At 38.4% G+C, this 14,050-nt stretch overlaps 1 protein-coding gene across 1 annotated transcript in view; it reads left to right on the top strand.

The window, feature by feature from the left end:
* otog (otogelin) overlaps nt 1-10,387 on the top strand; it is a 74,442-nt gene extending 64,055 nt beyond the window's left edge. The window contains exons 48-53 of the mRNA XM_038267966.1: nt 2,177-2,355; nt 3,601-3,705; nt 4,915-5,034; nt 6,950-6,995; nt 8,554-8,633; nt 8,878-10,387. Coding sequence (XP_038123894.1) covers nt 2,177-2,355; nt 3,601-3,705; nt 4,915-5,034; nt 6,950-6,995; nt 8,554-8,633; nt 8,878-9,078 — 731 coding nt within the window. The 3' untranslated portion in view covers nt 9,079-10,387. The remainder of the gene's footprint in view (nt 1-2,176; nt 2,356-3,600; nt 3,706-4,914; nt 5,035-6,949; nt 6,996-8,553; nt 8,634-8,877) is intronic.
* Nucleotides 10,388-14,050: the final 3,663 nt, after the last annotated feature.

The raw sequence follows: 14,050 nt of genomic DNA, 5'->3' as shown, positions 1-14,050 counted from the left end.
CTGTAGGAGCATTCTTATTTAGCACAAATAAATTCTTCTAAAGTTAGATTTAAAGTTAAATCAAATAGAAAAAAATACAGGAAATACGGTTTAAATCTATTATAACCAACCCAGCTCAAATAAAGACAATTTAATTACTGTTATAAATTTCAGTTTAAATAGTTTCAAGCATTTAGAATGGAAAATAAATATTTTATATAATGTAGATTATACTAATTACAAAGAGTATAGAGCTTTTAATATTCAAAATAGGTACACTTCAGCTTTGAAACACAGAAACTTAAAAAACTAAATCACATTTTATTATATTTGAACAATCAATCAATTTCATTTGATAAAATAATTAAACCATTATAATACTATTTCATGAAATAACTAATAGATCACCTACCAACTAGCAATAAAGCTGTGAAAGACCTGTTATTTTTTTAATAAGCACCTTTATCCTCATTTACACAGACCTCTTCGATGTCTCAGCCAGGCCGACTCAAATAGCATTCTGGTCATAATCCCCACTGGGTCTTTGGAGTCACTGCCTGACAGATACTCTAGCTCCTCTGTTAGAAATAGTGTCTGAGTGTATTTATTTCAGACAACAGAGCAAAAGACGTCAATTTCTAAAAAAAACAAAAACAAAAAACAGATAGGCCAGGCAGAAAGCCAGACACAGGAAGAATAAAGTGGATTTGATTAATTATAAAATAATTGGCAGTGCATATAGGGATACTACATGCATGAAGTGTGTTTTGCTGCACTGAATACTGTCATATCAGTCTGGATACAGTGGAAAGCCGGGATAATAATTACACTGGCTTGGAGTTATTATGTACGTAAAATACATACTGCATCAATCAGACTCCAAGATCAGGCTAAGGTGAGCTACAGGATAGTAGACAAGCAGCTAGACGAATAGGCCAACAGCTGTTGGTGCAGTAATTATAAAAATCTGAGAAACTAAGAATGACTGTCAATCTCCCTCTGAATGGGGCTCCATTCAAGATTTCATATCATGAAGTAACTGATGATGAGACAGGTGATTAACAAGCCCAGAACTGCACAGGAGGACCTCAAAAGAACTGGAACCACAGTCTAAAAGTTGCCATGGTAGCACTCTACACATTAATCGAATAACATGTCTTATTGGCCTCCGGTTTGGCTGAACGGGCTTGTCCTGCACATATTAGATGTGTCTCTGCTTCCACGTGTGAATCAAATGGCTGAATTATCTCCTCAGTATGCAGTCCCGTGCGATTCCTGCAAATAACCAAATTTTTTGAAACAGGTGTGTTGAAGTAGAGATACAGTACATCTAAAAGGTGCGACACACCGGCCCCATAAGGACGATAATTGAGGAAGCCAGATTTAGAGGAGGCTAGGATCTGTGGGGGACGATGGATGAAGGAATATGTTTTGGATGAAGGAATATTTTATGTTCCTTAATAAGAGCATTGAAAATACGTTCTGGCTGACTTTTTTTAAATGCACAGGCAGGGCATCTAATGAGTGGCTCCAAAGGAAATTCTTTAGGGTCCTGGAGTTACTAGACCTGAACCCAAAAGAGAATAAAGGCAGCTAAAACTCCTTGCTCCCCAGCAACAGGAGAAACATCGGGAGTAGGTTAAAATCCCTGCTGTAGTGTGCAAAACTAAACAAGAATAATAGGAGATGTTTGATGTTTGTAATGTAAAAAAGGTTTCAGTACCCTATATTAAATTTAGTTTTTAAAATTTATCAAACATTTATTTCAAGCAATAAATTGCAAAACAGTTATTCAACTATAATTGCCTTTTGATTTTCTTGATTTTATTTGCCTTTAGATTCTGTCTTTCTCAGTTAAAGTGTTCCAGAGATTAGACCTATCGTTCCTCTAGAAAGTGGAAAATGTTCAAAATCGGGGCATGTTAAATACTTATTTTACAGCTTAGGTAAATTAAGCTAATACCCAAAATAAAAAGTTTTATTTGTTTATTTTTTAAGAAAAAAAACTTTAGAAAAAGTACAAATACCCCATATTTTATAAAATTCATGATTTAAACAATAAAAAAAAATTATAGAATTCTTTGATGTCTGTCTTTAAAATATAAAAATACTCCAGTTTAATATTTATATGATCATTGTTTTTTATATTGCAGATCCACAAATCAAATTTTAACTTTTTGTGTGTGTGTGTTTTCAGTGCGTGAGGCTGTGTGTGTGTTTGGTGAGCGTGGATTATTACAGCCAGGTCAGACTCTCGTTGAGCACAGAGACAACGGACTGTGTTACAGTCGCCACTGCAGCCAGGTTCTGGATCAGAAGAGTGGATTTTATCTGCTGCGAAACTCGACAGTCAACTGCTCCATCCACTGCCAGCCGGTAAGACAGCTATACATGTTATTTGAAAACTTCTTTTGCATCTTTTTTCAAAAAATCTTGTAGGGTGATTTTTTTTTTGTCTTGAAAAAATTTAGTCTGGATGCACCTAGGTATCTTAACTTATAATATTGAAACCCTGATTGTAGTTTCCAAGATAATGCCAACTTAAAAAAAAAAAAAAAAAAATCAACACCCTGAAATGATTTAAAATTATTTTAACAACAGAAGTTAAGCATTAGATCTGCAATAATAATAATAATAATAGAGATAATGATATAAGAACCTAAGAAGTATCAAATTCAGAAAAATTTAAATGATTGTATATTGTTTACAAAAGTAACATAAATGATTTAACAAATAATGCTCAAAGTATTTTAACACTTCAGTTGTGATATGTGAGTTTTATAAAATCATACACATGTAATGAACAGGAAATCTATAATAAATTGCTGGGAAATGCCTAATGTACAAATCATGCAAATAAGATATCAGTTAACTTATTTGGATCTATTTTTTTTGTTTCAAAAAATATGAAATTTCAGAGAATTATATAATTGTTTAGGGTTTAAAACATTAATGTTTGCATTACAATTGAATAAAATACAGGGAATTTGATGATGGAAACAGATTTGCTGTGTGAGTCCAATAGATTAATATTTCTGCTTTGCTCTTTATGATAATCAGAATTCTACTTCAGTTTTTCAGTTTGTAAAAAGTCATTTAACTGATATGTTTGCTGTAATATTATAACACAATTGTCTGTAAAGCAAATAAAAAATGTACTTACTAAAAGTCCTATACCCGTACGTTCTAGTAATTGGGATTAGAAACCCATTTCCCATTTCCATTAGAGTTACATTTGACTTTTCAAATTAAAATGTTAACTGTTATCATTAGTTTTAACTTTTGGTTTATTTTCTTTATCATGTGGCTAAATCTATCATAGGAAACTATTTCTTTTTTTACTTCTGGATGTAAAGACTTTCTGGGCCATTCAGATTAGGTATTCAGAAATAGGAGCTGTTTGATTAGCATGGGTTTGGATCCTCTGTATCTACCTGTTGGAACTATTGATGATGAAATGTTTTTTTTTATTTGCTGTCTAGTAAAGCTGATCAACACTTACTGAAAAACAGAAAGACCAGTTACTCATCCCCAGTGTGCATCCAGATCTAAGAAATGCGAAAGTGGCTTTACAGAAGTTATTTTCTTTTGTTTGAGTAAGACTGAATGTTTGTGTTTTAGAATCAGATCTATGTTCCTCCTAAAGACCAGTCAACCTGCTGCGGCGTCTGTAAAAACATTTCCTGCCTCTATCAACATGAGAATGGGACAATGAGCCTCTATAAGGTAGGAGGACAAGCTTCCCTTTTTTCCATTGGTTGTTGCTTTGGTATCAAATTAACTTTAAAATTTCTGAGCAGTTTTTTTTTTTTTGCATATATAAAGATAGATCTAAAAAAGTAGAACACCTCAAACAAGTTCTATTTCATTACAACTGATCTCAAAAAGAGAAACTCATACAATATCAAATATTACAAGTATTTTGTTTTTTACGAATGGGAATTTTGGTTTATAGATAATTACAACCTAAATTTGTTGATTTAGATATTTAGAATATTACTACAGTATAAATAAAAACGGATATTTTAAACAGTAGTGCTTTGGAGAAGTCTTTGGTTGGACCTCCTGCAGGATGAACTACTATCAGTCATAGAAATGAGTCGCCTGTGGTTCTGCTGAGATGTATGGAATTTGCTTTTATAGCTGCTTTGGACTATTTGAATTGTTTGCTCTAGTGTTCGATACTTGTATGAATTCATGTTAATTAATATTTGACGAAAACAATTTTGGGTTATCGTACTTTGTCGTGTTAACACAAAATCTAATGGCTTGTGGTGTTAGGATGACAGATTGAAGAGTTAATTTGAGCATGTTCATTATCAAACAACAAACTTTGCACACAAATGGATTAAAGTCACACCTTCTGTTGAAATTGTAACATTTATTATTGTTTCCCTGCTTGTATTGTTTGTTAGTTTTCTGGATTAAACTGCAAAGCACTCATCAACATTTGCTATAATTTTTTGTAATTGAAAGATATCAAGATATTCAGATGTGAATATCTTCACACTATATTTTGTGTTTTCATTATCTGCATGCATTTATTATCAGCGTTACAAGAAACAAAGCCTTGAAATGTATTTTACTTTGCTACGATATAATTTTACTTTATGAAATGAGTGACAAAAACATTTAACTTTAATGATTTATTTTTTTTGATGTAATAGTTTCCCCAATGTGATGCAAAGTCATTTGTCCAATACACTATTTAAAAAAATATTCTACATATTTCACATTTCACTACTTACCAATTTAGTAAAAGAAAAGCTCAATTTAGCATTTAAAAACATTATTTGACTCCTGTCTTCTAAAACTGTTGGCAGCAGTTTACTGTTATTCCAGCATTTGCAAAGTTTTTCTGTGGTTGAAAAAACAAGTTTCGTATAGATGTTACATTTTTAAGGGGTAACCTTAGTATAATGTTGATGTTTTCAGCCTGGACGGTCCTGGGTTTCAAACTGTAAGAAGTTCGACTGCTCCGACACTTCATTCGGGCCAACCCTCATCTCCTACTCCTACAGCTGCCCCCCCTTCAATGAAACAGAGTGTATGAAGGTCAGCATTACACAGAAACCGAGGCACAAATATGTCGTGCATCTTGAGAAAAACTCTTGACTAATCTGTAGAAGTTTACAGCAGGCGATGATGATTTTAAAATATAATTAACTTTTACTTACGTTTAAGAATTCTCATTTTTAGCTGCTAGTTATACTAAACATGCAAAATAACAACTAAGAAAATAAGTTAACAACTATGTAAATTGCTAAGTAGCTAAATTCATAAGTAGCTATCTAATAGTCTCAGTTAGAAAGTAGAGTTGTGCATAAATAAATAGGAACATGATCTCTAAATAAATAAAAACATAGAGTAACTGAGAAATTGACTAAAGCAGCTAGGAACAAAGATCAGTGGGTAACTAAGTATAAACTGGTACAGTGAGTAAATGACTAAGAATAAGTAAAAAATCCAATAAACTAAGTTAATATCAAAGTAAATTAGTTAGAAAGTAATTAGGGAAGTTGTTAGTAAGTAATAGAGAAAAACAAAAACGATAACTATGGAAGAAAAAAAGTATCATAGCAAGTTTAGTAGATAAATACATAAATGACTAAATGATACTTAACAAGCTACTAAACCAATAAGTAAATAGATAAAGTGAAAAAGTAAGTAACAAACTACTAAGAAACTACGGTAAGTAAATATATATGTTAATAATTATATACAAAGTAACAAAGCATTTATAAGAACAATTAAACCAGAATTTGAGTAAAGAAGTTAATAATAACTTTGGAAACATAAAGCTACATATGAAGTAAGAGCAATTCAACCATTGGGTAAGTAACTCTGTGATTAAATAATAAGTATCTCATCATTAAAATATGTAAACAATAAAAAAAAAACCCAAACAAATCATTTAAACGAGAACTAAGGAGTAAGTTGATCATATGCTACATAGGGAGTAACTGAGTCACATTGTGACAAAGTAAGCAAGTAACTAAATACCTATCTACCTAAGTTTGTAATTAAGCAATTTTGCAGCAGAATATGTCAGCATGAAAAGTAATTTGCCTATTTAAAGGCTTTTACAGTATATCAGTTTAGAACGTGCCTCAGGAAGATATTACAGTAGGTATTACTCTGCAGTCAAACATTCAATACTTGTGCTGTGATGAACATTGCTTTTAATTGGATTAGGTGTGTGATAACTCCATCTGTGTTGCATTAATGGGTTTGAAGTGTCTCTGAACCTCTTAATATCCACCTCATTTTGGAAAATTCTCACCTATTTCGCAAACCGAAATGGAAAAGCAAATAACTTAGGAACTGTAAGCCCAAATTACATCTGTGATACATTATTTGAAAGCTAACACCTTCTAGTTTCTGAATATATACATGAAAATTGAGTGAGTAAAACACCAAAGCTGCATCAGTTTAAAAAAGACTCAAAGTTGTTGTTTTTTTATTCTCCAATATAATAGGTCTTTTTTGAACAGCAGTTATAAAGACATGCTTGCTTGTTGTGGCTTGCTGTTTCCATAAAATGAACTAGGTGGTTGAATTGAGAAGAATCTAAACTTTTCAACGATGTCTAACATGCCTATATTGGTAAACATTTTACCAGTGTAATTTTCATGCATTCTAAGTTATTATTTGTAAATGCTTTAAAACGGGTCGCTTGCAACCCGGTGGGTTTTGAGAGGTTAAAAGTTTTCACGTTTTTTGTAAGTACAAAAAGGGAAGCTCGTAACGTCAAGGTATATTTTATTCTATACACTGAAACTCTAAGACTCTAGATCTGCTGAGCATGATGCAAAATTAACTGATCATCAACATTTGCATTTAGTGTACTCTGTAATAATAATAAATAGAAGAATAGGATAGAAGACAGCTTTAGAAGAATTTTATTAAGTTTTCATTACTGAAAACATTGTTTTTCTGTTTGAGCATCCTAACATCTTTATCCACTCAGATTGGAGGAACCGTCGTAAGTTACATGGATGGATGCTGCAAGACATGTGAGTACCTAATCTGAGCGTAGCAGCAGTTCTGTAGTTAGCGTAGAGCTGTAGGCTGCAGCTGACACTGAAGAGCGCCTTCATCAACTGCCGTTAAATTATGTCTAACATGCACTTCAGTTTGTCCACTTGAAACCCCCAAATCCTGCCTTACAGCAACTGAATTGGCTCCCGTCTGGAACCCAGCTGCTCTTTTCAGATATGTTTGTCTGCTGCTTGTTCAGATTTCTACACTTCTCACTGAATTTATAAGATATCTCTCACTGAGAAGCATTTGATGACATGCAAACGGTTTGTGGTTTGTGTGCTTCACCTTACCATTATGTACCAATCCCACCAGGTACTGGATTTCATCTGTTTCCCTTTCCAGTTAGCCAAATGACTCCCACAGTTAACACAAACTGTGAACAAGGTACCAGAACAACAAGGCTTCTTAGTGCCATTGTTGATATTCAACAATGTACTCCCTCCAAAAATGTTTGAAAAGATACAGGAGAGACCAAAAAGTGCAACTGCAACCTACATTTCTCTTCAGAAATGTCCTCTCATCTGTCACTTCATTTCATGAAATGTCTGTATTGAGAAATAACCTAATATATACCAGAATTGAATCTATATAAAACCAATCAATTGTGAATGTCCTTTTGTAGAATTATAGTTTAATAGAATCTAAAGATGTAGGCAGCCTAAAATGAAATCACACTTGAGAGGACAGAAACGTATGTGTAGCTCTTTCTCCTCCAAGTGCATCATGCACGTTCATCAGTCAGCTCCCTCCCCATTAGCACTGTCTGGGCAGTGCATTGTTGATTGCCAACAATGTACTGTTGGTAGTGGCCCTGTAGTCGGCCGTAGACATCTGCATGTTTCAGTAGATTGAGTGTTGGTGTTTGGGTCTTTATCTGCAAAACAACAAAAAAAATTCAGATTTAGGCTTATGCACGACCAGTTTTTCACCGCAGGGGATCCTTCTCTGTTGCTTCATCTTTCAGGTTTTTATTTTCAGGTTTGTTGTCTTTCAGGTTTAAAGGCTTTTTTTTCATCACACTAATCTGCAGCTTCTTACTTTCGTATCTGATTTCAGTCAACGCACTGGCTGGGTTACTCTAAAATGTTAATATCTTTTTTGTTTCTTAAATAAATATATTTCTACATATATGTGTAAACCTACACTCTGCAGGGACCTAAACGATGTTGACTTCAACTGTATGCAAACTTAGTTGCACATAAGTGTTCAATGTGTGTCTTTACATTGTGTGGAATCTTAAACGCTTTTAGGAAACAGGAAACCTTCACTCACAAATAAAATAAAATTAGTCTAAAAGGGCGAAGTCAGTTTTATTCATTGCAAAGTGTGTGTGTGTGTGGGGTGGGGGTGGAGGGTGGTTCGAGAGATCCACTTGTGTAGTTTCCTCCCTTGTTCAGTTTTCTTTTATTAAACTGACGTTGCATGATCAGCTTTTCCCATTTCCTATTTACTTGCCTGTCATCCCGCCTCCTGTGCTCAACGTTTGTTTCCTCAATCCAGCAGATTTCCCTTTGGTTTTTCTTTATATAGGCAAAGAAGATGGGAAGTCATGTCAAAAGGTTACAGTTAGGATGACAATCAGGAAGAATGACTGCCGCAGCAACCGGCCGGTGGGTATCTAATTGGAGTTACTCAGCTGCTCGCTTGTCTGGTCTAATTGCTCAACATCAGCTATCAATAGACATGACAATATTTAATCACATAATAACCTCTACAGGGAGTTATTTTCTGTTTTTTTCCAGAAAAAGAGGTTGCTGCTGTTAGTTTATAACTTGCTACCTGTGTTTTAGAAGTCAAAACAAACATGGTAGTTTTTGCATTCATGCCATTGCCCTTACTGATGATGTCCTTCAGGTAAATATTGTATCCTGTGATGGGAAGTGTCCCTCTGCCAGCATCTACAACTACAACATCAACACGTACGCTCGCTTCTGCAAGTGCTGCAGGGAGACAGGGTTGCAGCGGCGCTCTGTGCAGCTTTACTGCAGCAGCAATGCCACCTGGGTCAGCTACACCATCCAGGAGCCAACTGATTGTTCCTGCCAGTGGTCCTAAACACAAACAAAAGGAACTTACACTCAAATTCAGTAAGAGAGGTCTAACTTGGATGAAGATCTGCATGGTTAGCCGACCTCATAAAGGGGACACCTTTACGTTAGGAACGCTGGGATGGATTTAAGTGGAACTGTGGAAAACACCACTGCTGGATGTTGGGAGGGAGCATAAAGCTCTTAATGACTGTTAGTGATCTTCAGTAAGTATTTTTAGTATCTCTGCTGGCATGGGGGTTGAGTTATACAGCAGAAAAACAGATGTTACAAGGTCCTGCTGCTCTGCCTGTTACACACAGAGATTTCGCTGGAACTCACTTTCACTGCAGATATCTGAGAGAGACAACAAAATTATAAAACAGCATAACAGATGACACTGCAGTTCTACTGTGACCACAGTTAAAATGTTAATCAAAAGAACAAAACTTAAATATTTTACTCAATAAAGTTTCAAAGATTGTCCAAGAAAAACTTTTTTCTTTCTCCGTTTTAAAGGCAAAAAGTGTTATTTTAAACAGTTACAGAGCCAGACATCTTTAATAGGGGCGACGACCAATGTCTACTGAGGGGTGGCTGAAGACAGACAGGCACCAGAACCAGTTCATGGTTAATCTACACTAACCACACTGAATCAACAGGAAAAGGAATGATGAGAAAATAGACTAGATTTTCCTGAATTACTTTCTCATTCATGTTCATGCATACATATTTTCTGATGCTGGATCATCTTATCTTCTGGTTGTCTTAAATGTAAGTCTTTTCGACATGCTCATTTCATCCTGGTGCACACCTCTAGTGTTTATGTATCCAGTTAGCTTCAGTTTTAGCCATTCATTGTAGCCCTGTATTCTTTAAAAAATGTCTGATTGTCACAGAGATCCAATTGTCCTAAAGTTTATAAGAGGAATATGAAAGCATTTAGAAGAAGAAAATAAAACCAGGTGGTATTTGGGAGATTCTTTCATACGATGCAGTAGAGCAGGTAGAGAAAGGATGGCCTCAAATACTCATGGTAAAAGTAACTTCAACATTGCTTACCCAATTAAAGGTACAGTGGATAATTTTGTAAAGAAATTATCCACTGTACCTTTAATAACCCTATTTTTAGAGGGAAAAGCATGTTCTGGGATGGTAAATTACATCCACACGAGGACAACATCCACATAGGGGCAATAAGTCACCTGGTTAGAGGGGTCACAGGGGTGGCTAAGGGTGGGCCATGGCCACCCATAACCCCACATATAGCTCTGACCTTGATGCTCAAATCTCATTTGCTTTTAAATTTGTTTCTCGTTTCTATATAAAAAAAGTTTCACCAGCACAAAATGATGCATGCTGAGCCAGTTAGAATTTTGCAAGAAAAGCTCATATTGCCTTCACACATGCTTTTTAAGAAAGTGGTTTAGCATCCTCCCATTGACTGAAGTGATTTGGAGCTTTTAGGTTTATTTGTTTTCATGTTTCATGAAATGAAACAATAAAAGAGAAAGTGAATGTAATAATTCCAGGAAAACAGGTGAGAATTATGTATGGCTTTGATTACAGAAACCACACGTGGGTATCAGTATGTGACACAAAATTAATACCTCAGGACATTTATAAGTAGGAGACTCTACTATTTAAAGGTTTATTTATACCATTGAAATTTGGATGAAGATTGATGCAGTGATGGGAAGTAAGTCTGGCAAAAATCTTGGCTAAGAGTGCTATCTTGGAAACTAAATAAAGAAATGTCATTGTCTCTTGGGAAACATTTTTTATCTGTAATTAACCACATTTGTAAATTACTGTTTGTTCCCATAAGTGAATCATTACAAATTGTTTTCAGGGTAGTTTTCCAACATTTACTCTGGTGTAAATTTGTCCTGCTTTCTCTTCTCACCCTAGGGAAAATGACATCTCTAACTGTCTATTTCTCTGCTGGCAAAAAAGCGCTAAATTAATTTCACAGATACAAGTTAAATATTTTTGTCTAGGAATAAACATGAGACTAAGCTCTGTGGTTTCATGGATTTCATTGTCCATATATTTTGGTGCCTGTCTGTCTTTGCTTGGCCCTAAAAAGCCATTTTTTTTATCTTTACAATTAATAAAAGATTTCAAACAGAATGTACAAGCTATTGATAGTTTGCTTGTGTCTCATAAATTCAAAGATTCTGTTTTTGTTTTATTCTGGCTAAAGAATATGTAGCTTTTACAGTATATAAATAAAAGAAGATATAAGTAACACTAAAACCACTAATTAACTTGTTAATATCACCTTTAAAAATGAAGTAATTACACACATTTAGAAAACATGCAGAAGAAACATCCTAAATGATAATGATCTATTTATCTTTCAAAATAAAAGATTGGGAAAAAAGGCATTACCTTGCATTGAACACCAGGCCCTACAATATTTATTTTTTTTTATTTTTTATTTTTTTTTTTTTTTTACAGTGTCCTGTCTGGCAAGGTGGCAATAAGAATAATTGTCTTGATGCCAAAAGGAGCCCAACAGATTTTACTTTCACAAGTGTAGCGGTATCGCAATTGCCATACCGCTCCACTTGTTTCATGTATATAAATTGCTTTATTATAATTATGCAGGGAGTTTTACAGTTCATATGGACACTGCAATGTAAGTAGAGCAGAAAAACAGAAGAAGAAGAAGGAAAAAGAAAAAAACAGGACAAAAGATGAAAGAAAGAGGAGATAGGAAGGAGACAATGACAAAACATTTTCAGTCTGCTTCAACACCTGTAATGAGATGGAGAAAAAAAAAAAAAAAAAAAAAAAAAAAAAAAAGAAAAAAGAACAGCACAACCAAAAAACATGGTACGAGATATACAATAAAGCAAACACCTTGAAACTATCACTAAAGTAATATTATTAAGTCTGACATGTACTCTGTGTTACCTGAAGATATGAATGTGGGGTTTCTGTTTGGAAGTGAATCTCTAAGTACCTGAAGCCTAGCACCTGTATTTGTTTGTGAGGGTGAACTTGTGCATGTAAAGTTTTAACCATAGAAAAAAATGCTCAATAGTGGTTGTGGAGAGCCGGAGAGGCACACCCCCCAGAGCACTGAGTCCAGCGCCGGGAGACCCAAAGCCCCAGGCGCCCAAGGGGACCCCAGAAGCGAAGGCACCAAGGCGGGGCCAGCCCCGGAAATCAGACCCCACCAAGGCAGGAGGAGAGACAGCCACGAGGAAGCCCCCCAGCCACCGCCATGCCGGAGCCGCGGGGACGAGTCTGCGGGCCCCGCCGGCAGCCGGCCACCCCGAAGTAGGGCCGGGCGCCGAACACCAGCCCCCCCACGGCGCCGACCGAAACGCCCCAGCCCCACAGAGCACCGAAACACGCCCCGCCCCCCCGCACCAAGCCCCGGCGACCGGCCGCAACACCCACCGCGACCGCACCACCCAGGAAAACACTAAGACGGCCCCGCCCCCGGCCGGGGCCCATGCGCATCCGCCGCGAACCGGCCACGAGCGCCGCGGGACCCCCCCCAAAACGCCCCCCCGGCCAAAAGCGCAGCCCCACCCCACCAAGACCGATGCCAACAGCGCGCAACGAAACACACCGCGCACAGAATCAGCCCGAGAGCAGAAAAGCCGCCCGGCGCAAAACCGCAAGAGGAGCAGACCGCAGCCGGCGCAACCACCCCCCCCCCAGCAGCCCGAGGGGCAGCACAAAGCCAGAGCGGAGCGAACCGCGCCGCCCCCCCCACCGGACGATGCCAAAGCAGACCAGCCACGTCCGCCACCCCCCCCCGCAGCCCGCACCAGGCCCCGACACGCGGCCAGAGCAGCTCCGCCGCCCCGGCCCCCCACCACGCGCCGGTCATAGCCACCCCAGGCCCCCACCCGCCCCGCAGCCCCACCCGCCGCGATCAGCGGGAACAGAGCAGCCCCGCCATGCCTCCAGGAGGGAAAACCCACCCGAATACCCAGCCAGCGCAGCCAGCCCGCCCAGACCGGCCCCCCAACACTACCCCCCGCCGGAGCCGCCCGGACCCCCACACACCAGCGGCGCGCCGCCAGCAGGACCCCCACCCAGCAGGCCCGCCTGCCCCCCGAGAAAACAGACATGCCAAACCCCCCAAAGAAAAAAAGAGAAAAAAAAAAAAAAAAAAAAAAAAAAAGGGGCCCCCACAATGCGACAGCGGACACCAGACACCGACCCGCCCGCAACCGCTCCCCCCCACCGAGGAAGAGAAAAAAAAAAAATAAATAAAAATAAATAAATAAATAGGTAAATAAATAAATTAATTAATAATTACAATTAAAATAAATAGGCAAGAGGAGAAGTGCGAGCGGAAAAACCGGAGCCCAAAACAGGACCCAAGACCCGCACCCCACCATGCCGCGCAGCTCCCCCCCCCCCCCCCCCGAACCGATACCACAGAACCGGCATAGGAAAGAAACACCGCCCAGGAACCGGCATCGTAGCGAAGGAACCGGCATCGTAGCGAAGGCACCGGCACCGACCCCGAAAATCCCCGAACAACACCCAGCCCCACCCCGAAGCGGATCCAGTCCCAGGCCCCAGGGATCCGAGGCCCCAAGGGCACCCCACCCCCAGACAGGAGCCCCAGCAAAGCCCCGGCCGGCCGGGGCCAGTGGAGAGGCCGCCAGGAATGAGCCAGCAGTCCCCCGGGCATCCACCCCCAGCTCCACCAGTGCACCGGTGAGCCCCGACGCCAGCCAGCGGAGGGAGAGCAGGACGGGGGGAAAGGGCTCCGCACTTAGCGGAGACTTGAGATGTATTTGGGAGAGGGTGCGGTTGAGACCCCAACCTGGGAAAGAAAAAAAAAAAAAAAAAAAAAAAAAAAAAAAAAAAAAAACACACCATCTCAATCATGCCTTCCCTCCCTAGTGCCCCCACTCGTACCACAGGAAAAAAAAAAAAAAAAAAAAAAAAAAAAATTGAATAAAATAATAATAATAATTAAAGCCACAAGTGGCATTGTGCGGCCCTCGCAGCTCGCACCG

The sequence above is a fragment of the Cyprinodon tularosa genome, unplaced genomic scaffold (assembly GCF_016077235.1).
Source record: "Cyprinodon tularosa strain WSP-4 unplaced genomic scaffold, ASM1607723v1 ctg100, whole genome shotgun sequence".
NCBI lineage: Eukaryota > Metazoa > Chordata > Actinopteri > Cyprinodontiformes > Cyprinodontidae > Cyprinodon > Cyprinodon tularosa.
This window is presented reverse-complemented; position numbering and strand designations above follow the sequence as displayed.